Below are 27517 nucleotides of genomic sequence, written 5' to 3' on the forward strand. Positions count from 1 at the left end.
TAAACCCCATTTTCAACCACAAATGACGTATTTATGTACAGATTGTGATCTCTTTTTATTTATGATGTATTCGGTCTTGTAAATGGATGAATATTTTAGATGTGAATTTTTGAGTCAATAGCAGAAGGTAAATAGAGAACGACTCGTTATTCACGTATCCTCACTTGCTATTAGAGATTAGAGAACTCATGTGGACCAATAAGCATGTTAGTTAAATCCAACTGGTGTTGTCTGTGTGGTGTACTATTTGAGTGAAGTCTATTGGTTATATGATGGTCAAAATAAAAGCATTATATTTTGATGGCAAAACTCCTGTTGATGGATGATCTTCAAGTGATTGTAAACTGATCTTGAAAAAATTAAACTACTAAACAAGCTAGGAATTGGTGTTATAAATAAGAATTAAGAGTTAAAGTTTTCACCACGAACTTAAATTAGTTCACTGTTATGTTAGCAAATTATAGTCTCGCCATAAAAACTATTGTGAATACAATGTGTTAAGTTTTGTGACAGAGCCTACCACACTTCTCAATCATGAGTGATTAGGATAGTCTGCTAATATGTAGGTAGAACTATGCAAACTCGACAGACGTATGACTGACGCACAACACTTTAAAAATAAACCGCAACGGTTTGGAAAATGAAGAGAGATTATGAACTCAGTAAAATCTTTTTATTCAAGAAGCCAACATTATAACTGGACAACTCTGTATCTATGGGAACCAAACTTGTAACATAATAAATTAGAAAAATAAAAATGAGAACAAGAAAACCTAAAAACAACGAAGATGGTTTGACGAAAATTAATTAGAACAACTCTATCCTGATTATACTTGAACTCCTAACAAATGAAACTGCATAATCTGAAGTCTTCTAACAACAATATTCTGGGGCAAACTTCAATGAATTTTCCAAGAAAATGCCTTAAAATAACTGTTCCGATAACGCGTCGGTTGGTGTCCCCTTCCCTTTTGACTTAACCAATGCTCTTCTAAACGTATCCACAAACCTTTCCACTTGCCCATTCGACTGCGGGTGGTATGGTGGCGAACGTAAGTGCTGAATACAATCACATCTGGTATGCCATTTCGGGAGAAAATTTCAGTGAGGAGCTGTATTGTTCCAGTTGTCATGGGCGGCATTACAAGAATGATTTATGGCCATTTTGAAAAGGCATCGACCACAAATAAATACATAGTCCCATTAATTGGGCTCGCGAAGTCGACGTGTATCCTGGACCAAGGATGATCAGGTTGTGGTCATGGAATTGGCGGGACTTTGACATTCACCTTTGCTGTTTGCTGGCACCGAATGCATTTTTCAACCAATTCAGTGATAGGTTGGTCCACTGGGCGCTAGTATGCATAACTCCTGGCTATGGATTTCATTCGTCTAACCCCCGAATTACCAAGGTGGAACTGTTTCAGCACTTTTGCGCGAAGGGGCTCCGGCACAACCACTCTTTCTCCAAACCTCGAGCAGTCGTTTACAATCCTGCCGCTGATACAACTGTTTCATTTCACCATTAAACTTCTTAGACGGCCAACCGTTGGTGACATAGCTCATCGCCATCTTGATGATGGGGTCGTTCCTGGAAGCGTTTCGTATATCTGTTGCAGACACCGGCAATACCCTTATTGCGGTTGTCAGATAACATTCCGCGTGGTCTTCCGCAGACGGAGATGCGATTACCATGTTTTCCTAAGCCGCCAATTGATCATTAATGAGTTGTAACAAGGCATCTTCCTGACCGAATTGTTGAGTGCATCGGTATTGGATCTCGAAATCATACCCCAATAGTACCAAGGCCCATCGTTGAAAACGATTTGCAGAATGGGCTGCAATGTCAGATTTCGACCCGAATATTGCGAGCAGAGGCTTGTGATCTGTGAGAAGAGTAAATCTCCTACAGTACAGAAACTTGTGGAAACGTCGGACAGCAAACACAAGTGCAAGAGCCTCTTTTTCTATCTGACTGTATTTCTTTTCTGCCGGGGTTAGTGTATAGGACGTATGCATAACAGCTTTTTCTGACGCGTCTGGAAACTAATGTGAAATAACAGCACCTAGGCCATACGCTGAAGCGTCTGCAGCTACGATATTTGGCATAGATGGATCGTAGTGCGTTAACAACAATTTCGAGCTAATTATCGACTTGAGTTTACAAAACGCCGCATCACACTCGTTAGTTCAGTTCCAAGTGCTGTCCATCCTCATCAGACGATTCAATGGAGCACGAATTTCAAGCATCGAAGGAACGAACGCTGAATAATAGGTAACAAGTCCCATGAAGGAACGTAGTGCCGAGACATTAGTGGGGGTGGGCATCAGTTTGGTAACTCGAATGTTCTCACGATCCGGCTTGTGGCCGTCGGCGTCAAAAATGAACCCCAGATACTTGACTGACTGCAATAAAAACTGGCATTTCTCTGGGCTTAAGCGGAACCCGTTGTCACTGATACGTTGCAGTACCAGTGTCGTGCGTTCCTGTAGCTGTTCTAATGTCGTCGCAACAATTAAAATGTCATCGAGATAAACCGCGATCCCCGGGATACCTGATAGGATGGTATCCATCAGTTGCTGGAAGATAAATGGGGCAGTCTTGACTCCAAAAGGCAGACGGTTATACTGAAACAACCCACGATGAGTGTTGATAGTAAGCAGCTCTCTTGATGCTTCATCTACTCCCACTTGCAAGTAAGCATCAGCTAGATCCAGTTTTGCGAAAAACTTTCCCCGATTCAGCATAGTAAACAGATCTACGGGAACTGGCAAAGGATAATGATGCTGTTCCGGAGCTGCATTGAGACCTGTAGAAAAGTCAGCACATGTACGTATCATGCTGTTGACCTTCTTGATAACAACTATAGGTGCTGCCTAAGCAGAGTAAGAAACGGGTGTAATAACTCCTTGTCGTTGAAGACGATTCAATTCTTCATCTACTGTTGGTAATGTTGCGTAAGGCACGGGTCTTTTGGGGCAGAAAACAGGCTTAGCCCCAGGTTTCAGCCGAAGCGTTGCTTTCGCGGCAGAACATCGACACAATCCAGGTTGGAAAATAGATGGAAACTGCGTCACTAGCTTTCTCGTATATGCTTCAGGGTCATGTGGTTGTGATACTAGGTGGCATATGGTATTTAACGAGACATCAACTAATTTTAGCTGGTTGAACCAATCTAAACCAAGCAAATTTAGATCAGCTGTTGTTGTATAACATACCCCGGTAAACGTCGAATTGTGAAAAGAAACTTTACAATCTAGTTGTCCCAACAAATGTAGGTGATTACCACATGCAGTAAGAGGTTTTTGTGTTGTTGGCACGGTGCGTGGTTTGCCCATTCTGATCCAAGGTTTTTGTGAGAGAATTGTCACGTCAGATGCAGTGTCTATTTGCAATCTAAACGGATGCCCATTAATACTAAGGGTAACGAATTTCCTCTGACCTGGGGATGAGCTTTGACAAAAAGACATCAGGCTCAACGAAGTGGTACAGGATTTATGAACAGTCTTCTTGGCACTTCTGGATCGGTTTCGCTTCCTCTTAAGACAAAACTTAAGATTGGTTTTCTCAGATGTTACTGGCTAGTTTCTATATTATTCTTTTACCCAAAATAAATAATGGTAATTTGATTTTTTCAATGATCAAGAACATGTTAACTTAAGCAATAATAATATACTCACAAGGTTGTTGGACTGTTGAAGATTGTTGTTACAAAAAGACGTTTTAACTGATTTGAGTAACCAGCAGACTGTATTTGTAAGTGTTGTTGTTGATACATTAGTGTTACGGGTTAAATCTGCAGTTAAAATAGCCTGTATCAATATAAGAATAAAAAATTAAGTTTCTTAATAATACAATTATAATGAGAGAAACTCAAAAATAGGAAGAATAGTTGTTACACGATTTGAATGAGTTCAAGTGAGGAAACAACAACTACATCACCAATCATCCACAGGTCACAGTGTAGAATCAATCACATATATGTATGCACATTAGACCAAGTTGTTAAACCGTATGCCCATTCAATCGTTGATGTCCGAGTTCTAAAAAGAATTTAGCTCAATTTAATTTAACGTAAACTTTGGTACACGGAATAATCGCTGTAGCATGAAACTAATCAATAATGATATTTGACGTTTGAATAATGAATTATTGATGCCATGAACAATCTTAAATTGGACGATTAAACCCTTTAAAGACAACTGTCAATTCCAAACTAGATGAGATAAATATGTTTTCTTAATATTCCGATAATTTAGTGAGATCCTCTAGAAATTTCACCTTGTCATGTGATATGCATCAATCGAAAGTAAAACTACAAGGTGATCTTGATCAGCATTAGATTCCCCAACTTATTTTTACACCAACCAAAATTAAACATCACAGAAGGCAGTAGTTGAACAAACACAATACGTGGAGATTCACAACTACATCACCCAACTTATCATCTTTACCAAATGCACTGTCTAATCTGGAAATGAAAATGTGTATTTGAACAACAATGTTGAAATTATTCTTCTGACAGACAGGTCAGTTTTGTGATAGCATTATTAGAAATAAATAACAAGCTGCTAACATCTCTGACAGATATATATATATATATATATATATATATATATATATATATATATATGCACCACAGTCAGATATGTGCTATGAGGTTGTTCAAAAACGAAAGTACATTTCAAATATGCATCACGATAGTTAAAAGGTTAAGTGTTTCTGTTATAACTTGTGCCCGCCAATGTTAAGACGGTTGGTTTTTCACGTTTACACGTATGGGACGTCAATTTACCTTAGATGAATATCTACACTAGATTCCCTCTTAGTGTCTATTCTACAGGATATCAACACAACTCACATAAAGAACACGTGATTAGCCTGATCACAACGTAAATATATTTCCACACCAAAACCCGACACAATCCAACAACGATGAACAATCAATAATAAGTAACAATAAGAATAGGGGAATATATAACTCATCTGACACCTATCAGACTATCTACAAGTCTGACTAAGCAGACAACCAAACATTATCATTCTTACCCACACCAGTTTTAATATATTAGTCAACCAGAAGGCCAAAAGAAAGAGAGCCAACCTGAACAAATAAAGGGTAACCGGCACCACGACGAGTGATACATTCCATTGTATTATGTTTTCCCATACATGATTCTAGTGAAAAATCAATATTTTCTATTACAGTCGAACAATCGTTTGTCGACTTTTCATTTAATGACAAAGTTTGACCAGTGACTGCATTAAGCCAATGAATAGGAATTGTAAAATAGACTGGATGACTACATTTAAAGAAGAAAAAAGTAGAATGAACATGGTAATGAATGAGAACTGAAAAACAAGACGTTAAAACGTATTTTACTCTTTCAAGGTAACTGATGTTTTAAAAAAGAGCACTACAAAATGGAGTCGGTTAAAATACATTTAACAAGAAGATCAGATCCTAACATATATTCCATAGCAATGTGCGTGTGTCAGAAAAGAGTTCATTCAATGATGATGGGATTGGTGTTCTCTCTGAAATTAGAACCGGGTTCTGTTATTGTCAGTGACAAACACGTTACCACCTCACAGAGAGATATTCACGCAAAGACTAACCTCCATTAGTAGGAAGGAGACTGAGGTACTTACACTCAATGATCTCTGAGCAGCAACCAATGTCACCTAACACAAACAACATCAGTTAACACACGATTACTACTAATAATTATAAATCATTGAATTCTGAAAAGAAGATTGGTTGGTTAGTTATCATTTCTATGACTAAAATACAGTCACTGTTAAATTGTGCTGCACGCTCATAGAGATCGAACAAATTTTCATCTAAGGCGGCCTGCTTGAGCATCTGGGCTACCTGTTCCTGCCATCCAGATATTTCAACAAGTTATCTATTTTTGTTTGTTTTAATATATCATTATGTTTATTAATCGCATAACCTATTCTGCTGCGTTTCTGAAAAGTGTACAACCTTTCGTTGTCAGAGTTACAAAAAACTCAATAAGAGACAATGTGGTTGCTGGCAATATACAGCGAAAAGAATGCACATTATTCAGATGTTCATTTACTGAACTGCCAACATCTAACTGGTGATCACTCAACATTTATCGCCAGGACCGACCAAGAAGAAAGAAACGGAAACTTGTTGAAATACTTTACGCTGAGAATTCTATATTGTACCAAAAATATAATATTGAATAAAGCTAATAATAATAATAATAAATAAATAAAAATTATTCGACTACGTATAAAATACATTTCATCAGTAATAAATATTCAGCATCGAAAGATACTTCTGCTGGCGCAATACAAACGTGCGTCTAAATTCCTGAGTGCAGTTGAGGGTGGGGAGAGTCTCCTCTCCCTCTAGAAATGCTCGAGTATGACCACGCATATATGGACCACTGTCAGAGAAGCCCTATTCATTACCTTTTCGCAGCAGTATCTACAAAACCCCGCAATCTGATAAACAAATATATACAAATGTTATCATCAATGATACAAAATATAATTCATCGACTTACTTTACAAGCGCAGTACAAAAGTTTGTAAATCCAGTTGCACACAGTTCAAATGCCCCACGATGGCGGCAACAAAGTAACTGAGTACAGAAAAATCGGGCAATAGAAAAAATCTGTAATGTAGAGTGTAGAAAAGAAAAATAATTTGTACAGTAGAGAAATAATAGATTGAATATTGTTTAACTTCATATGAAACTTAAAGAATTTTCACAATATGTTTTTCAACACATATCATGATGTAAAACTTGTAGGACAATGGTGATTCAGTGTTTGAATTATATCTGAAAAGTCCGAGACATATTTCCGAATTAAGATTACATATCTCAGTGTAGAAATACTGTATACCCAAATTATTTTGTCACAAATTTAGCATTTTAATATTTAATTAACAATAAAATGGCTTGTGTCACAGTGATTTGTTTGTTTCCTAGGCAATACTAGACTGGTCATATGATGTATCAAAACAACTACGGATGATAAGTGAGAGACATGTAGATGAGCTGTAATCAATGAATTACTCACACCAGGTTAAATAAAGTTACCATGATCAATTTGAACACCACAGATATAAATGAATTAGATCTCCGGATGCAGGGTCTTAGATGTATACTGCTATGAAGTCCCATAGTGTGCAAAACGACCGTCCAGTGCTTCTACATTTTCAGTGGTGATCTAGCTACGATAGGCTCCTTATCTGAAATTGTTAAAACCATACAATCTCCACAAATCCCCCTAAACTGAACGTATATGAATTATACTATTCAGTTTTTAGTGGTAAAAATCTCTAAGCAACTTCTTTGTGCTACACAGTACGGTTAGTGTTGAAAGCTATTTGTAGTTTTTAAAAAATATTGTTACAACTTTTAGTATCTATTGTGAAAGCGTTTAGTATAACCAGTCTTTTGCATTTTACAAATATCTTTATTCTTTATACTAAAATTAAACTTTAAAATACAGCATCTCTGTGGTATTTTTTTCCATCTACGTTCGGTACGACGTTCAGCTAACCAAGAATGTCAAGGTTTAACAAGAAACTAGGAAGTTAGTATTTTAGGCATTCAATGTACAAGACGCATATTATATGAACCAGACCAGTTATCTTAACACTGATCAGATTTAAGCTTAATAGAATCTATTACGTCTAACAAAAATATTGAGGATGTAGAAATATTAGCAGACAATATGGGGGATTAAACTTTTTAAATGAATCATCGATTAAGACAGTTCAATGATCTTTATAACCAGTATGGAAAAGTTATGTTATGATTCAGGACTGCAATGAACTATAAACGTTTGCTCTTATAAGGTAGAAGTAGCAATGTTAAGATTTGTTTTGCATTGTTAGGTTGTTGGATTCATGCATAGAACTATCGGCAATTGATTGGAGTTAGACATCAGTCAGTCATTCAGTAACAACGTAGAACTTCGTACGTATGTACATCAGTTCGAGTTGCCACACCACATTAGCATAGAGATGCAGTGGTCGATTCAAATCCCGTAGTGGTAGAGGTAGCAAGAGTATAAGCAGTAATCGGGAAGATTAGGGTTTGGAGATGTTATTTAAAGAGTATAATACAGTGAAATAAATTTGTGAAGAGAAAAAAGAGACAAGGAGGAATAAGGAGATCAAAATTTGGGAGAACACAAAGAGTGGATGCACCTGCGCCATTGCAAACGATTTTAAGCCATGTCATTCAGGGGCTCTAACCATCGGTTGCTATCATCTCGCGGTCCCCAACCAGGTAGTCTACACCTACCAACATGACTCAGTCCACTTGTCAGTGACTTCATGGACTTGTGCCATGTTTTGGTTTGGCCGCCCCTAGCTTTCTTCCAACCTACTCTTATACCACTGAACATAGCACGTCGAGGTAGTCGGTGGTTGGGCATACGCAACACGTGTCCCAGCCATCTCAACTGATGAAGTTTCACTACTTCATCAATTAATTTGCCATCCTTACCTAGTACCCGTTTCCTAACAACTGTGTTACTTACTCGATGGTCCCATGATATACGAGCAATGTTTCGAAGACACCTATGATCGAATACTAGTAACCTACGGATATCCTCTACTCTTACCGGCCATGTTTCACTGCCATAAAGTAGGACGGAACGAACTGCTGCTCAGTAAACCCGTCCTTTGGTTGATAGATGGATATCTCGCCTACGCCATAAATGACTCAAGTTGGCAAAAGCTAGTCGAGCCTTCTGTATCCGTGCTGAGATTTCGTCACACACCAGACCACAAGGGCTGATGAGATTTCCAAGATAAGTGAAGCGGTCGACACACTCAACTACTTCACTCCCTATCATTAGTTCGGGTGTCGATGTAACCCAATCCTGAAGCAACATTTTGCATTTCGAGGGAGAGAATCGCATCCCGAACATGCTTGCATTGTTGCTTAGAGTGGTCAGAAGACTGCATTTCGTCAGCGTCTTCGCCAAATAAAACTATGTCATCGGCATATTCTAAGTCAACAAGTGAACCTCCCGGTAGAAGTTCAACCCCTGGAAATTTAGATGAGGAGAGTGTTATCTCCAAAAGTACGTCGACCACAAAGTTGAACAAGAATGGAGAGAGTGGACAGCCCTGACGAACACCACTTGAGGTAATCAATTCTGATGACAGTTCGCCATAAGCTCTCACTCGACCAGTTGTGTTCGAGTAGAGAGCCTTTATAAGGTTAATGTAGTTCTTTGGTACTCCTTTCAGTGACAAACACTGTCATAGAACCTCACGATCAACAGAGTCGAATGCCGCCTTAAGGTCGAGAAATACTACCATTGTGGGGCGTCTGAATGTGTGTCTGTGTTCTAGAACCTGACGTAGTGTGAATATCTGGTCTATACAACCACGTCCATGTCGAAAACCAGCCTGATTTTCTCTAGTCTGCTCTTCACGAGCTTTGATTAGGCGTCGAAGTATTATTAAAGCTAATATTTTAGACACTATATTAGTCAAACTGATTCCTCTGTGATTGTCACAAGAGGACTTTTGTCCTTTCTTATAGACTGGCACAATCAGTGATTGAGACCAGTCAGATGGGATTACGTCCAGTTCCCAAATTCTACCTAAGACCTCAGTTAATCTCATTGCTAATACTGGACCACCATCCTTAAAAATCTCAGGAGTAAACCTGTCAGGGCCTGGTGCTCTCCCTCGTTTCAGATTTCCTATGGCTTTTTCAACTTCGTAAAGGGACGGAGGACCTACATTAACTTGCCATTCAGGTTGACTAGAGATCGTGGGAAACCGAAGTGTGGCTGAAGGCCAGTTGAACTGATCCCTAAAGTGTTCTTTCCATCGATCCAATCTCCTGGATTGAGAATGTATAATATGTCCATCTTTCTCTGAGAGTGTTTCCTTAACAAGTCTGAACAATTGTCTGCTATTACCTATTGCCGCTGCCTTTTCCATCTCTCTTGCTTTCGCTACCCACCACTGTTAGACATATAAGCTATTGAATATACTGATTCGGTGATCTGACAGTTGAGCACTCACTGAGAGACTCGAGTTTGATACCTGACGGTGGGACTGTGGATACACACAAGTGAAGAGTTTTGTACTAGAACAAAATAGTTATCCAGCAATCTCTCTTAGAAAGGTAATTCCCGGGGCTGAATTGCTAAACCATGATCAATGAATTTAAACTATACAAGATGTGATGCAATCACCCACAATAGAAGACAGTTGCAAATGGATTGAAGTTAGACATGTATATTATTTGATGCCAGCTCAGTTAAATGTTCTCTAAGAGAATTAAAACTTCTGCGCCCCATGGTCAGTTGGTATCGGGTTGCGCACTGATGGAGAGCTTCATATTAAGGGTGAAAGAGATGTCTAGTTCTCTCTAGCATTCAATAGTTATCTGATCAAAGTCAATCCGTGATATAAACTATGAAAATGAAAGTGTTTATCATATACATCATTAAAAAAATCAACTCACAAACCTCTTTTGGTTTTATTTGATTACTATCGAATTTATTCAAACCGTATGAGACAAGTGATATACCCATAAGTAAAGATAATTCACGAACAGAACGCCAACAACATAAAATTAAATATTCTGGATGATTTCGTGTTTTTTCATAAAATTTATACAATTGAGAAGCTTCTTCATCTGCAGTCTTCAAATAGAGGGAACAAGGAATGTTAGAATAAAAATGATTGCGAAACACTCTAATTACAAAAAAGATAAATTAATGATTTTTTATATTAAAAAGCCGATTGATTGCACGAACCATTAGACGAGCAGCAAGTTAACGACTTATTAGGTATATTAAGGAAGTCTTTGTAGTTTAATTGGTAGACACTTTTTTATTTAATTCGTTTCACGCTAAATTTATACAACAAACTAACCACTTCCTCATGATTACTTTATGGACCGCTCAATTTTACTTCTAATTTATAGTCAGGTCAACTTTACTAATTTTAAACATCCTGGTAACTTAATATTGGTAGGTTGCAATAGCTTCTTATTTTTCTCTTCATAAAACACAGGCTATCAGTCATGGAAACTCTGTCTGTAGCTCATCTAGGGTTACGGGTGGTTCCAAGTACAGGTAAAGGAGGAGGGTTGAGTATGGGGTCAGCAAACCCACCCCGTAGAAAACAACCTTGCTAAAAAACGCTAAAGAGAATAAGCAAATTAAACCTTTTAAACGCCGCCCTTAATGTTGAAGGATCTTCATTTAGAAGAATCATGATGCCTCATGATGAAAGTCGATATTCCTAGGAAGTTACGAGGCTGATGCCCATTCAAACAACCAAAACAACAATTAATATGGGTACATGAAATGTCTGGACAGTTTGGGACCAGTCACATAGTCACGGAAATGAGGAGGTACAACTAGGTGGTTCACAGGATAAATGGAATTTATTGGACTCTAGCTGGACAGACAATATTAGCTTCGTGAGAGGTACTGTTGTACTCTGATCATGAAGAGGAAAGTGCTCCACACACTTAGAGAGTTGCCCTAATGCCGTTTAAAGAAGCACGAAATGCACTTATAGGATGGGAATTTCGTGGATCTAGAACCATCAAATTACCCTTCAAAACAAAGAGGGAGGGGATCACATAAATGTTATCAAATGTTATGCACCCACCAATGATAGCAATGACGACGATAAAGATCAGTCTTACGAGAGGATACAATCGGTCATAGTGAAGTGCTCAAGAAAGGACCTGACCATCCAGATGGGAGACCTAAACGCCAAAGTCGGGATGGACAACACCGGATATGAAGATATCATGGGACGACATAGACTGTGATAAAGGAACGAGAATGGTGACAGATTTGCAAATTTATGTCCATTCAATAAAATAGTTATAGGAGACACAATATTCCCCCCACGAACGCATACACAGAGCTACATGGGTCTCACTGGACCACACCACGGAGAACCAGATCCACCATATTTTCATCAGTAAAAATTCACAAGGTCAATAGAAGACGTGAGAACCAGGAGAGGAGTTTTAGATCACCACCTGGTGGTTGCCAAGATGAAACTGAAGCTAAAGAAACACTGGGAAACTGTACAAATAGCATTACAAAGGTTCAATACAGCCTTCCTTCGAGATACTAACAAACTCAACGAATTCAAGATAAATCTCAACAACAGGTCCCAAGCCTTACACGATCTTCTCGAAGAGGAACCTACTATGAAGAATGACTGGAAAGAGATCAAAGAAGCACTAACTTCAACGTGTCAGGAGGTTCTGGGCCACAAGAAGCACCATAATCAGGAATGGATCTCTATCGAGACCTTGGACAAGACTCAAGAAACGAAGAAGGACAAGGTAGCATTTAACGACAGCCGAACAAGAACAGAAAAGTCAAGGCACAAGCTAAATATACAGAAGCAAACAAGCAAGTGAAGAAGAGAATTAGAGCTGACAAGCAGAAATGCGTAGAAGAGTTGGAAGTAGACATGGAAAGGATGAATAGTAACTGGAAGCGAGTGGAAAGGATTGTCCAGGACAGAGTTGGATGGAGAGTGCTGATGGGCGATCTATGCTCCCCTGCGAGGGTAATGGGCGTAATTAAGTAAGTATCCGTCATGGCGTTTTGAGTTTCGCATGAAAATCCGATAGCCTTTGTTTTAAATCTGGTTGGTGGTTTGTTAGTAAAGTACACTTTTACCGTCTCTTATATTGTTTTTTTAGATTAATACAGTGAATATTGGGATGTCACCGAATTGAATTCAATATACAGTAACCAGAAAAAGGAAATATGATCGTTGCTCACTTTAATATCATCAATGATTACGTCTTGTTGTGAAGTTAACAAGACACCTTCAGGTGATTCATGTCCAACAACTGGTAGCACAATTTCAGATATACGAAGACCTAGTGAAATTATACGCTCGATAACATTTACTCCATTGATTTGTTTGAACAAGGATCTATAAGTTTTTTTTTCAAATAACAGTAAAATATCTGGTTATTATCACCGGAGTCACTTCTTACTAGAGAATTATAGCAGTATGTCATCTTTTGTTTTTACCTGTCAAGTTCCAACTTGACCTTAATGTTATTTATGTGATAGTATCAAAAGGATTTCTAGTAGGAATTATGTAGGTTTTTCAAAGGCTTTAATATCATGGAGTATGGCCACAGATCTTACGAAATGATATGAATCAGTAACAGTCACAGATACGTTATGGTCTACAAATTATTGTATACAATTTACTGAAAGTTTAAAGTGTAAGTAGCTAGCATGTTACTACCTGGAGGCTTCATAGTTGACTACATAAACTGTGTCTAGATGGAGGATTCAATTTTAATGTTAGGAGCGCATAGGCAGAAAACTGAATTCAGCTCCTTGTTTGGCCTAACATGGCAAAACCAAATAATTAGATACACAAATAACTGATATATATCACTCAACTAATGAGATATAGGTTGAGAATAAGAGCACAAGCGACTACTTTCAACAGCATATCTCGTCTGTTTTTCCATCTGTATGTGAGTACAAGCATATAGTATGTTTAGACAATCATAGCCTTTCATATACCCAAGTAAGTCAGGAAATAATACAACTATTATGTGCTTTTCTCCGCAACTATTCTGATTTATTTTAAATTCATACATCAATACTGTTTAACATGATGTGATGACGCACAAGTGATTTAGGAAGTAGAGTGTAACTCATTTACCAAGTTCAAACAAACTGTTTATTTGCATGATGGTTAAGGATAGTAAACTGAGTTATAAAAATCGAAATACATGGAAAGTCACTTAAACTTGTTCTGAAACTAATTCTTAGAACCGTTCACATACATCTACATAAAACATTAATACACAATAATTCAGGCGTAGTTAAGCACATAATATACCCTCTTAGGTAGAGTTAAAACCTAACAATCCGAATTCCCAACTTCAGTTGATATTTGTCAATATTATGCAGTCAATCCATTCAGAAATTTCAAAGTTTAAGGATAGTGTTTTTTCCAAAATATTAAAATCCTGGTTTCAGTTTTGTGACGATTATTATTGCACAATAACATCAAAATAAGACGAAATGTATGTAACTAGGGTTTCATGATGATGATAATGATAAATAGTTAGTGTTTCATTCAACATTTTACAGTCCATGACCACATCTCAGGGTAATCTTACGAATGACAATTTAAAAATGAAAATGAAAATACGCATACAGAAATTAAAGAGAAAAACATACTCTGCCTTAATTGATGTGTTACTCCAAATTTGAGCATCGGTAGGCTTTTTATTTTTCTTATTCAATGGTGATGATGAGGTGACACCAATAATAGAACGGATTGTACTAAGTATAGCATAAAATGGTTTATTAGTTGCCACAGACATTAAACCAATTACTGGTAATTTTTCACAAATTGTAATTTGTTCTTGAAGTTGGTTGACTAGACAATCAATTGCTTGTATAAGTTTCTTATCTACAGACGATGAAGATGAAGACAACTGGTTTGATTCATCGACATTCTCATTACCATATATAAGAAAACGTAATATATCGCCAGCAATAGGATTGACATCCGGTTTGGAACTTTGAGCATAGATTTCTAGTGTATCAGTCCATAATTTATTGATATAATTAGGATTCTGAAATGAAAAAAATGTGATCGAGTAGGAAGATCAATAATTTAGAACTACACTACATAAAGTGTATTATACGTAAACTGAGAGTATGGGAACAACGTTGTGTGGAGTATTTTCTTGAAGAAAGCAGAATCATGCGGCATGTTTAATTAAGTTTTGAAATGAAAACAATGGAGAAAAACGTTACTGTTTTTAGAATGAAACCAAGACATGGCATCAGGTTGTGAAACCATTGACTATTAGCATGAGTAATGTTGATAAACGCAAACAATCTAGTTGAGGTACACACGATTATCATGAAAAACTACGGGAGATGTTGATTGACACGGCTCAAAATTGATCAGAGTGGAACAGATGTATTCACTTTCTATTTTCCTTTAGATCTTGGGTTACGGTTGTTTAATATATGCCTTTTTATTCCTTCTCGAAATATATTCTTAATATTTAGTCTTTCATACTATTATTTTTACAGAGATCATTCTGACACCTTTATTGTTCATCTTGTTCACTTCATATTGTTGTGTTAATTTGATGATGAACATTCCTCTGACTCACAAGATCATGAAGTAGTGAACAGAAGTAGGATAACTTAAATGTATCCTAGTGAGACTTGATGTTTGGAATCAAAACGAATCTGGTTTGTCAGTGACTCATGAAACTTAACTTGCGTCATTAAAACATACAGATGATTTCACTGTAATCTCAGCAAAACAGTCACTATATTTTGATATAAAAGAATGGATTTTTTATGGTATTTTAGATATTTCAGGACGTCTAGGCTACACTTTAACTTACTGTTCTATTTTATTTGGATATATTGGGTTAGTTAGTCATGATCATAAGATGGGACCAATAGACATTTAAAATGACAACTTGAATAGAAAACTTTACAAAACATGCAACATTGACTGCATTCTATTCGTAATTAAAAATATCATGGATTTCAAATGATTGCCTGTTGAGAGTCAATTTATAAATAAGCGTTCTACATACATATGAACTTCAATAAGTCGAAATACATATCTCAAATGACTGACACGGCACTACAACACGTTACGTTAAACAGATGATTTCTGATGGTAAAGTACAGGTGAACTGTACATAGTTGCATTCAGCATCTTATTGATAAGGTAACATAATAGAACTATGATTACATTGATCAATATTGGCTTTATTAATAAATGAAGTACATAAGTATCTTTATTATTCAAAGTTATTTTGCCGATGTGTACTTGAAGTTCACCTGAAATAAGATCTGCATTCACGAGGTTTGTTGATAGAACGGTTTATCCACCTCTATTCTATCCTCTGATCAGTTATAGGTATACAAAAGGGTACTTACAAGCTCTTTTACGGCATTTAATTATTGTATCATTCATTAGTACTAGTGTTTTAAAATAAACAACATTTAATTTTCATGAATTACTGATATTTTAATGGAGCTATATTTCATGATTAATTGTTTGGACCATTTACATGTATGCTAGATAGTAATTATTTAGTTCTTTGTAGGTTGGGCATGGAGACGACTTCGATAAAATTCGAACCACTTCAAAAATAAAGGCTGTTACTTCAGTATCCTAATTTACAATCATCTTTGCAGACTTATTCTTTTTTCTGTCACTTCTAATTAGGATTAATTTTAATTGAATGTAGTTGAGTCTCGGCTCTTATGTTCCACTTCTTCTACTTTATCTTGAATATTGTTGAATTTAAATAGCGCTGTATATTCTAAGCAAGTAGCTAACTAATATAATAACGAATTACACAGAAGCACGGACACATATGCCTAAACATAATAGTATTAAATATGCACACAAGAACAGGCATTGCTTGTTTCAATAATTATGAGTAGCATCGTTTGGGAAACGGTTAAAAAAAAGACAAGCTTACAAGTTGTTTTAAAACATCCAATCTCAACAGTATTTTCACAGTATAATCTCGGTCAACATCATATCGACTGCATAAACCAGTCAAAAAGAGAAAGAACAGTTGTGACGTTGAGTGATCGATTGGTTTAAAATTTTCATCGGTAAATGAAGGTATTGTATATACATTTTGAGTTGCTTTAATCAAACAACTCATAATTTGTGCCATGAACTCTTCAGAATTTAAAACAAATTGATAATGAGTTACATAATTATTATTATTATTTACGAAAAGGAAAACATGACCAATTAAAAAAGCATATGAGTTGATTACAAATTGTTGATATTTATCATAAACATATGAATTTTAAGTTGCGGATTTCTTGTTCACTGTATTTACACTGTTACAATCATGGATGATTGTAGACATAACGAAAATATATTTATTTTCATTTCAGGACAAACTCTCATACCCAAAAGTAAATTTATATGGTTGGTAGAACGACGTAAGTAGGGTTTAAGTTTGGTAACATATAATTGAGTACAAAGATGATAAGTATTCCCGTCTTACAACACCATCTTAGACAGACTCAACCTATTTTATGCATACTGTTAAAAGTGGCTTTCAAATGGTATAAAGTTTGCTGATGTTAAAATTGAGTGATTAAATCGCGAAAATGATCCATTTCTTACATGATACCAGCTTACATAGTCTAGTCAATAGCTAGCCTAATCACTGTCTTTACATAGCAAAAGTTTTCCTGGATAAGTGAGACAATGGCAGTGGATGTCCACTGATTGAACCCGCTTGATGCATAAGGATAGTTTATTTTGGAGAGTTAGAAAACATTGATTCTAAATAGATGGTTTAGATTCCAAGGTTGATATACAGTTACTTTATTGTTTGAGGATATCAGTCAGAAAATAAAGTGTGAACCTATCGGGCAACATAACACAGCGACATACTAAGTGTTTACCTTATTAACAAATATGTTGACTGAGTGTATCACACCAAAAATTACATTATAAAAGATACAAAATAAAAATGTTACCTGAATAATCATCGGTATAAAAAACAGAATGAAAGCATTCAACAACTGTGTATAATCCAGCTAAGCCTAATGATAGACGAGATGCTGGTGATCCAGGATAAATACATGTCATCAAGATATGAACCATTTCAACATGAAACGACTGAAGAAAAAGAACAGTAGGATGAGCATTTTTCTTTTTGAAAACACCGACGTGAACATATATATATATATATATATATATATATATATATATATATATATATATATATATATATAATAGCAAGGAAACCTGGAATATTTATGCAGTACTATTCAACTGCATTATTTATAGGCTGGACAATGCTAAGCATATTATGCGCTTGTGATGATCTTGTGATGGTCTCTTAAAGTCAAACGGTAAGTAAAGAATTATAAAGGAGGTGGGCTACTGAAGAAAATCGACTGTCTACCAGTCCAACGTCTCAGAATACATGTCTTTGTTTGGGTCGAAAAATATGGTCGTATATATACCCATAATATAAGTACATTGTATTTTCGTTCGGCAATTAAAGCTTTACACTGATTTCAGTCTTCTCACTTACATAGTCGGTTTAGTACAGAGTAAGAGATGCATAATGTGACCGAATCGGGTAGTAGAATACAACAGTTACATTTATGAGGTTTCATACATTATTAGTATAGATTTGTGAAAATTGATAGTTTTTAGTTTATACCATCGATTGACTTGGCTAGGTAAATATTGAAAACTATGAAGTACTTGAAAGTTTTTCGCCTTAGTATAAAGCTGCACAGAACTATACACTCACAACTCCACAATGGACAAAACATAAAATCTTTCAGTTAGAATGAAAACTACTTTCAAACAGTACGAGGTCTGAACAGTACAGTTCGTTGTAAAACCGAAACCTATGGAGTCAACCGTGTTCGTATTGAGACAGGAGCACACCAATGATATATGATAACGATAATATCGTGACTACTTACAAGCACGTAAACTACTCAATTATTAGAGGACGGTTCAGTGGTTAAGGTGTTCGACTATCATCCTAGGCTCGAACCCTGCTTCACCTACTCCGTTTTGATAACTAAGTAGTATAATTAAGCCTGATGCTTATAGAATGGCTCTTAGCCAAGTACACGAATCTATACATGTTAAACGGATTTACAAATATTGAAACCCTATTGTGGTCACAGCAAAACCTGTGCATTCTATGCAGAAACTTGTGTTTGGCTGTAGATGTTCACATAAATGAAGAAACTAAACAAGGAGACAGAACAGAAACATCGTTGTAAGTTGAAGAATGAACTGATTGTGTTGAAAAGAGACTAAAAACAGATCAAAGATCACGACATAGAAAACATGGAAATATTTAAATTTATCTCAAGCTAATTTAATAGTTGAGTTCATGAGTCAATTGAAGCTGGATCGCTATAAAAAAACCCGAAACCACTGGACGGCCGTTTCGTCCTAGTATGGGACTTCTCGATAGTGCACATCCACGATCTCGCCCCGCTGGATTCGAACCCAGGTCCTATCGGTCTCACGCTAATTATTATATTATTATTGTTGATTAGCACTATAAATTTATTTTTAAAAATCCACAACACCTCATGCAACTTACTTTAAGATTATTTAAATTGGTATCGTTTGTTTCACGTTTCATAATTGGAAGTGTATGCAACAAAATCTGCCAGTGCAATAAATTTAATAAAACATAGTGATTTCATCAAAAATATTATTTTCAGATATCAATGTAAATATTCATTGATAATTATTTTGCAAAATACATTAACATATAACAGCTGATTCAATCTATTCTCAATATCTTTTGTTGGTGACTAACTGAAATTCATACAAATTATAAACTTCTTAACAAACTGTCATATTTATATAACAGGATAATTTACTATGATCTAATGACTGAGGTATGTGCTCAACTGTAAATATTCAATCAACATACGTATTGTCTTATAAATTTGATAAATGAAGTCATGAACGCATTACTTTACAAAATTTTTCATTACATTAGTCTTGAACTTTCTCAAAATATTTTTTTTCATTTGTGGTATAAACAATATTTATCACATCCACGATTCATGCTTTTTGAAGGATTACTAGAAGTCCTCAAGGAAATAAAGTTCTTTAGCTGGCTTCATAGTTTTAATATTCATCAACTGTCGGTCTTGTACGATCATTTTGCATTTGGAGCACGAAACCAATCTTGAGAGATTGATTCTACACTGCAACGGTCCACCGCCACATTTTTGCTCCCAATTGTTTTGGTACGGCTGACCGTCGGAAGTTCTCACTTGGTTACGCGTATACAATTACCGTCGGGTAAATCCTACTCACTGACTTCTCGCAGTGGGAGTGTTGTTTATAAAATTGAGAGGATAAAAAGCGAGTGTCCGACGCTTTAACCGGGTTGGTGGATATGAAGGGGAAAACCCTGATCCCAAACCAATGACGCACTTGGGCTCTCTTTGTGAGGAAACAAAAGGCGTATGAACCTATTCTTGGTCACCGGTTATCATAGAATTGTATCTCTTAATGTTGTTCCACTGCCCTATGGATTAGACCTCTAGATCAAAGACTTGGGCTGTGGCCCCCTAAGGAAACCACCTGCTTCGGTTTGGGAGGCCTGGCAGTACTCCAGCTTTCACATATATCGAGTGATTTGTGTGGCGCATACAAATACAAAACAGCCTCAGTAGCTTAAGTCAGTGCATTTATTGGACAAATACTGTTTAAGATAGAAGGATGGGAAACAGGAAGAAACACAAACAAACTTACATCTTTAATTGCACTGACAATTTGGCCGTGTATACGCTTTGAATTTGGCCACAAATCGTGTCTGAGATAATTAAGAAACATTTCCAATTTTTCATTTGATAAGATCATTTTTTGTTTGGATTTTGTAATTAAACTTACTAAAACATTTAAAGCTGTAAGACGTAACTTGAATTTCGAATAAAAAGCAATTAGATAAAAAAACTTTTATAAATTTCTTGTGTATTCAGATGTAAAATAAAATTGTAAACAGATAACTTTAAGTAGAGGACATTACCACGATTCCGGTTTAGTTTTGATTGTCATATGATATTCCTTACTATTTAATTAGTGAAATGTTTACCACATAAAATCAGGATAATAAAATATGGATTACTGTATGATAACTCAGTAGTTCGAACGGTTAAGTGTTAACCACGAAACCCGACAATCCTGAGTTTGATATCCCGTGGGATCCTAGATATCCACTTCCATATTAGAACGAAACAGTTGTACATTGTTTCCTGGTTCCTAATGATTACCCCACTAAGGTCTATATTCATGATGTAAAAGTACAAAGACACTTAATATAAACACGAAATTCAAAGAAAATTCCGAAACAGAGGACTGATATAGTTTAGAAAGTAATGAGAAGCCAATATTCCCTCTTTGAAAATACGAATTAGTGCCGTGTTTGTTTGCGGAAAACAGAGAACACTAAATCTGTTGTGCAGAGTTTTTGAACGATGATGAAAGATTAATTGGGTGAAGTTTGTATAATGATAAAGTAAATTAATACATCTCATTTTAATGTTAGTCATCAGTAATGGTTAATTAGTTCGACTTTCAGCCACTAAATCGTAGGTTCGAACACTGTTCGGACTTGAATCTTTGCTGGAGATAGCATGGATAGTAGAGGTCATTGTTATTAAAAATTAGTCACTGCACAAATGATTGGCTTTTATATCCATCATAAAACAATAATAACCGATTCTATCATTTTTAGGCTATTTATATTATTGGACGGCAAGTGTGAGTGAGAAAGCGGCAGACGTAAAAATATTATATATATATATATATATATATATATATATATATATATATATATATATATATATATATATATATATATATATATGCGTATATGCACACAATTACATAATATGCACTTACCTGATTATCATATGAGCGAAGACATGATGTTAAGAAATTTAACGACAAGTATTCACAACAGTCAGTTTTCATTCCATTAAATGATAAAAGATGATAACAAGTTAGTAGGAACGTAGGCAAGTCAGTATTCATTTTTACTGTTGCGAAACAAACAAAAGTAAAACTATTGTGTGCGTGAAATTTTTTTATTTAAAGACTTGAAAAAAATGGAGATTCTCATAATATAAACCTTATGAGATTGTGACTTTTTGATTTAAAACACATTCCATTTTATATGCAATTGATTGGTCACTGAATAGTGGCCAATATCATGTTTGTCTAGATTTTTAGAGCTGATCGAATTCTATCGATCAAGTTTTAATAGTGTAGTCACTAGTCTAAGTGATTTCACATGGAGGGTAATATTTCAGGATGCTACGTGGTTGGGGGTATTAAGGAAGAGACGATGCTTGAAATAGGTTTCACACTAGTTAGCCATTAAGGAAAGTGGTGCTTCTTGAAGGATTCAGACCAGCACCATCCACATTTAGTAGACTGAATAACTCAGTGGTACTGTAGTGAACGAAACCTCAAGTGGAGAAAACTATTTGTTCTTCAACATAAAATTGCTGACTGCCTTCGTAAAGTATGGAAACCATACATTAAATGCATTATTTGCACATCTTCCTTCGGTTATCTATTATGTGCCTCATGATTCTTTCAATTTCTTTTTTACCACAGTTGCTCTCTGTCTCCCTATTTGTTTTGTTTTTCAATTCAATCTTCGTAATCTTCTGCTAGCAGGCATTCCACTTCCGGTTGCTACTAACTACTACTTACATCCGTCAGCATAAGAAGGATGCACCACAGTAGCATATCAGACTGTGAAACTGTGGGATGAGAGCTTGAGTCAACCAAGGAATATCAGTTTTCTCTATATTCCAAGTACATCTCCGACCACCTAACAGTTGTCAGCCTGCCCTAAATGTAAGACCAAGCATATATATATATATATATATATATATATATATATATATATATATATATATATCAGTTCAATGTTGGTTACATTTCACATCAGCATGGTGAGGAAAGAAAATTTACAAAATGTGGAGCAAAAAGCTGTCGTACGTTAAATATCGGGAACGAAGTTTAAAAAATGAAGTAAATAAGATTACAAGTATCAGTGTTACCTAACTGCCATGTCGTTAACGGCATTCACAACAAGTGACTGAAATTTTCTCGTAGAGAAAAAGCCCCGAAAGATTCAATTCCTAAGAATTCTCAGTGTACTGACAGCAGAATACCATGTTTGGTGGTTGAAGAAATGCCTGACAAGTAACTACTCAAACATCATTTTACTCGGCAACGGTTTAAATTCTCATTAACCAACCTGAGAAATTTCGGTATTCAGTCGTATATATATATATATATATATATATATATATATATATATATATATATATACGTTGGAGATAAATATGACATTACTTAATGACTGTTCAAACTGAATTAGGATAGAATAGATTTTCCATACAGAATCCCTAGTGTTTAGATCGTCAAAATTCTAGAATTAGCAAACACTAGAAAAAACAGTTAAAATAGAGAGCATCAGAAACAAAAGAAAACAACTACCTGAGTCACTGTTGCAACATTTTACCAGTAATTCCAACAATTTAGGATTGGTTTTCACTAAACTGGGTAGAATATTCTAATACCAAAAGAAACAGAAATAAAATAAATCTAGTTGAGAAAGTTTTAGTGAAGATTGGTTACATTGGTAGGACGGATTGATCTTAGTTAGGATACTATGTTTGGAATGAAACAGTTGTCACCAATATTAGTAGATAACCATCAAGATATATCGCAAATTGATCGAAACCAAAATTTTATTGTTGGGTAAAGTGCTTTTGGTGAGGCCTGAAGGTCTTGGGTTTGATCTCTGGTAAGTTTTAGATGTGCACTGTAACTGATGTGTCCTATACTGCCCAGTGTACCCACTGATTTCCAATAGCATTCTAACTCAGATCAAACTACGAAGGGAAATAAATCATTTAACTACTAATGACTTTAATTTTATTGAACAATGTACTATTTTTTTTAAAAAGTGAATGGATAAGTCTTAATGACTTATTCTTCAGAATTAGTTTCGAAATTGACGGTAGTTAATTATTGTTTTATTTACAAAATATACTACTATGAAGGAAATAAATACATTAAATGCAACACCTAGTATTCTTTAGGGCCTTTGTAAAAATATTTGCGACAATTGCTTAGTTGCATAGTTAAGAAGCACTTAGTTTATTGTAGTATACCGAATAGGCATATTTCTAGCAAAAAACGTCAACTGGCTTTCGAAAATAGATTATAATAAGGCTCTTTAGTCAAAAATCTTTTAGCATTTTATTAATCAGGTTTATTACTAACAATCCACTTCCATAAAATGGGTATGACAACATGTCACCAACTATAATGATTTAGAATTAAACCTATGCAGAGCAGTCAACTATGAACTCTGATGAAAAGAGACCATATTGTTATTAATGTGGACAAAAGTAAACTATACCGATGAGCTGGTCAGTTTTAGAACAGAGAATCTTGGATTTACGTGAGAAATTTGAAGCGCAATGATGGATGGCTGGTAACGTAACAAGAGCTAAGTAAAACCTAGCAATATTTTGCTACCAAGAAGCTCAAAATTATTAAACATGACAAGATTAAAGAACAGGAATAGACTTGGGCAATGTTTAAGATGACAATGGAAAAAGTGATTAATTATTTGTTTAAAGGGGAGATAATAGGAAACAAATGGGGTTAAAATGTACATAACATGTTAAAATGACTTATAAACTTTCCACGGCAACTTAAACGATTTCAAGGCTTCAATTTGAAGAACTATCTGCATATGCGTGTTTATTATTGTGAAGCATTTTCTCATTGCAACTCCAACCTTAACCCTATTATTTTCCCATTGATTATAATGAATAATTTAACATGTAAACATTTGTTTATCACTTTAAAACTTTGATAACTAAGCGTTGTCTTTTAACTGGCTGATCAGTTGTTCTAGGTCAGTGGTATAGTTCACTTTTGCTATTCATGTGAATTTAAAACAAAGAATATACGGATCAGTGATACAAAGAAAACATTTACCTGAATAACTGTAGAATGAAATGTTTCGTTAGAGTTACGAATAAAGGTATCGACTAAACCAGATAACCATACATAAATTAATGGGTCATTCTCAGTGTACAAGTTGTGCGTAATTAATGTATACAATTCTGAAATCTATGTAGGTAAATAATAAGACATACATGTATAATCTTTAAATTACAATAAAATAGTCAATGTAATTATTTTAAGGCTGTTTTTTTCTTGTGAAACCTTTCTTCCACAAATGTTTATTTCGTAATAATTTAAAGTCATGTATTGAAATTATAAATTAACTATTTTTTTCTTTCTAAGAAAGGATAGGCCAAATCATTTACCGAATACGTGTTTATGCATTTGCCTTGAAGTATCATTTAGTTGGCATGAGGGGGTTAGTGAAATTAAAAAGCTTCGTTTTCTACTTCATTAACACGTTTGCCAGGTATATATTAGTCTACTTGGCTTTCAACCACACTCCTGGTATGAAAGATAGTGATACTACCTAGTCGTTCAAAAAGAAGTGAGGAGGTGTTCGAACCTGCAATCTGATAATTGAATTGTGACTGAACTAATAAGCTATTGTTCATTTTTGATCTGACCAAGACATTCTCCATAGTTCTGAATGCTTACAATGCATTCTTTCTTGATGTGCAGATCATCGATGTGTACAGGTTACGCATGCTGTAGGAATCACTACGTCAATACATCTAAACAGAATTACACCCGTTGTTCTTCTTTAATCCGGTTGCATGGAAGCAAAGTATGAAAAGTGAATGAACCGAGTCGTATAAATAATTACATTAATGATGTTCTACAGATTTTTATTTGTTCATTGAAGAAACATGACTGAACAGTTATAATCCACAATTCTGATACCACGACGGTTACATTGATGACAAGTCTGCTCAAACAGACAAACATATTAGCGTAGCATCTTTGATAAGTGTATAAATTCAAGTTTTTAAATTCGGGACAGAACTGAAGAGAATCCATTAAAAAAAGCCAAATGAATAATCTACTGAGAAGAGCACTATTTTCATCATATTACTGATACATACGAAAAAACTTCCTTTTTGAAAATGAAGTGGAACTATATCTTACGATAGCAGATACATTGTTTTTGGTTTGAGGGTCACATTCTAACTGGTAAAGTACAGTTGAACTATAGGGTACTATGTAAAAATGACAAACCGGATAATGAGACTGAATCCTAATCGACTGAAGGGACTGAGATGTATGATATGTATCATCAAACACTGCCTATCTCAACATGCAACTATGAAATAGAAGCAAGTTACAAGAAAGATAGGAGTCAGACCACAATGTGGAATCAGTCCATGAAGACATTGACTGTTGGTATGGACTGTGCTGGTAGACCCAGACCATCTGGTTGAGGTCTGGGAGATAACTGAGATTAGTGGTTAGAGACTTTAAATGACAACCCAGAATTGTTGAAAATGGTGTAGATGTATTGGCTCCTTTTTCTTCCACTAGATCTTGAGTTTTAATACTCCCTAATACTTATCTTCACATTTTATCTTTAGGAATCATTTTTTCAATGTTTAGTTTTTCTTACCATCACTGTTATTATAATGATTTGACTCATTTACTATACATTATATTAATTTCCCTGAATGCTAATGTAATTTGGCGACTTGAGCTCATATTGCTTATGACTTGCTATATAAATGTTGCATTGGATGTAAACAAGTGATTTAACGTATGGTTAGCGGGAAGGTTTCTTTCAACGTACAACTCAATTAAGATACGGATAAGGATAGTAAAATATCACTCATGCGAAATTATTTAGAATTCCATAGATACACTATACAATAAATGAGACATTAACTTTGTGATTAAAATAAACTTGAACTCTGCATTATCTACTCCGGTTTGAGCACCCCGGAGGTGGTATTCCCAGCTTTTGTACAATGTACCTTAAATCCTGAGAACATAAGCCGGAATAGTTGTTGAATGACATCTATTAACTTTAAACTGCAACTTAATGACTGCAAAGTTGAAGTACTTTTAGTATCTACACATTATTATTTGATGTCTTTTATCTCATAAAGCTGGAATTATCTTCAACTACAAGTGAACAAAGCATGGCAACAGTGAATGCTTACTACCCTGCCGAGGATTGAAGTCAAGAACGTCAAGCTCTTGCGACGATCACTTAGTTAATAGAACTATTAATTCGGCCGCGGCTTAGTGCCTAAGGCATTTTCAACTATCAGATGGTAGGTTCGAGCACGACTACAACTACTTTGGTTTGAACAGTCATGTAGAATCACTAACCCTCGAGTGCACAGAATCATTTTAACTTAAAGCCAGGTATGTGAATTTGTACTTGATTAGTGTATTAAATCATCAAACAAAACATGAATGTATAGTTTTATTCAGTTGTACACACCTGATCGAACTTAACGAAAGTAGTGAATAAAAATTCAGCACTAGGAAATATGGTAAACCGGTCAACTGGTTTCAGTAAACTGTTTTCTTCTTAAAAATCACTGATCACACACAAACGTGCCTCATTACGAAGGCAATCTTACATCAATTTTGAATTTAGAAAATAACATCACAAGAATGGTAAGTGGAACAACTAACTTACTTCTGACGCCAAGTTAGGATCATCGGCAATCTTCATCGATCCTGAAACAATTCTTCCACAAATTTCTAAATTAGTGTCATTAACAAATGGCTGAAAAACAGAATCCAAAGAGTGCAATAAATTGATTGTCCTATACACACGAGTCTTAGACATACAGTGGATGAATCGAGTTAACATAGCAATTGTTCCGCGACTGTAACATGAATCACTCACTAACTGATTTAAAATTTCATTCAAATAACCACAAGATATTTTTGACTTGTTATCAGATATTCTTGACTGGCGACATTCTGAAATAAATATTTAGT

At 35.4% G+C, this 27517-nt stretch overlaps 1 protein-coding gene across 3 annotated transcripts in view; it reads right to left on the reverse strand.

Annotated features, from left to right (window-relative positions):
* The window catches only part of MS3_00004902 (uncharacterized protein), a 64183-nt gene that overhangs the window by 33998 nt on the left and 2668 nt on the right, over nt 1–27517 (reverse strand). For 2 of the 3 annotated variants that reach the window (XM_051212877.1, XM_051212878.1), the window contains 14 exons: nt 27210–27499; nt 24599–24733; nt 23081–23156; nt 21467–21603; nt 20318–20482; nt 19146–19211; nt 17542–17683; nt 16515–16723; nt 14224–14624; nt 12790–12946; nt 10492–10668; nt 6544–6653; nt 5106–5304; nt 3682–3813 (listed from right to left, as the gene is read on the reverse strand). In XM_051212877.1, coding sequence (XP_051068802.1) covers nt 3682–3813; nt 5106–5304; nt 6544–6653; nt 10492–10668; nt 12790–12946; nt 14224–14624; nt 16515–16723; nt 17542–17683; nt 19146–19211; nt 20318–20482; nt 21467–21603; nt 23081–23156; nt 24599–24733; nt 27210–27499 — 2396 coding nt within the window. Of the gene's footprint in view, nt 1–3681; nt 5305–6543; nt 6654–10491; nt 10669–12789; nt 12947–14223; nt 14625–16514; nt 16724–17541; nt 17684–19145; nt 19212–20317; nt 20483–21466; nt 21604–23080; nt 23157–24598; nt 24734–27209; nt 27500–27517 lie in introns of all 3 variants that reach the window. The other variant, XM_051212876.1, reaches the window with a different exon arrangement.

Source organism: Schistosoma haematobium, chromosome 3 (assembly GCF_000699445.3).
Source record: "Schistosoma haematobium chromosome 3, whole genome shotgun sequence".
Lineage (NCBI taxonomy): Eukaryota > Metazoa > Platyhelminthes > Trematoda > Strigeidida > Schistosomatidae > Schistosoma > Schistosoma haematobium.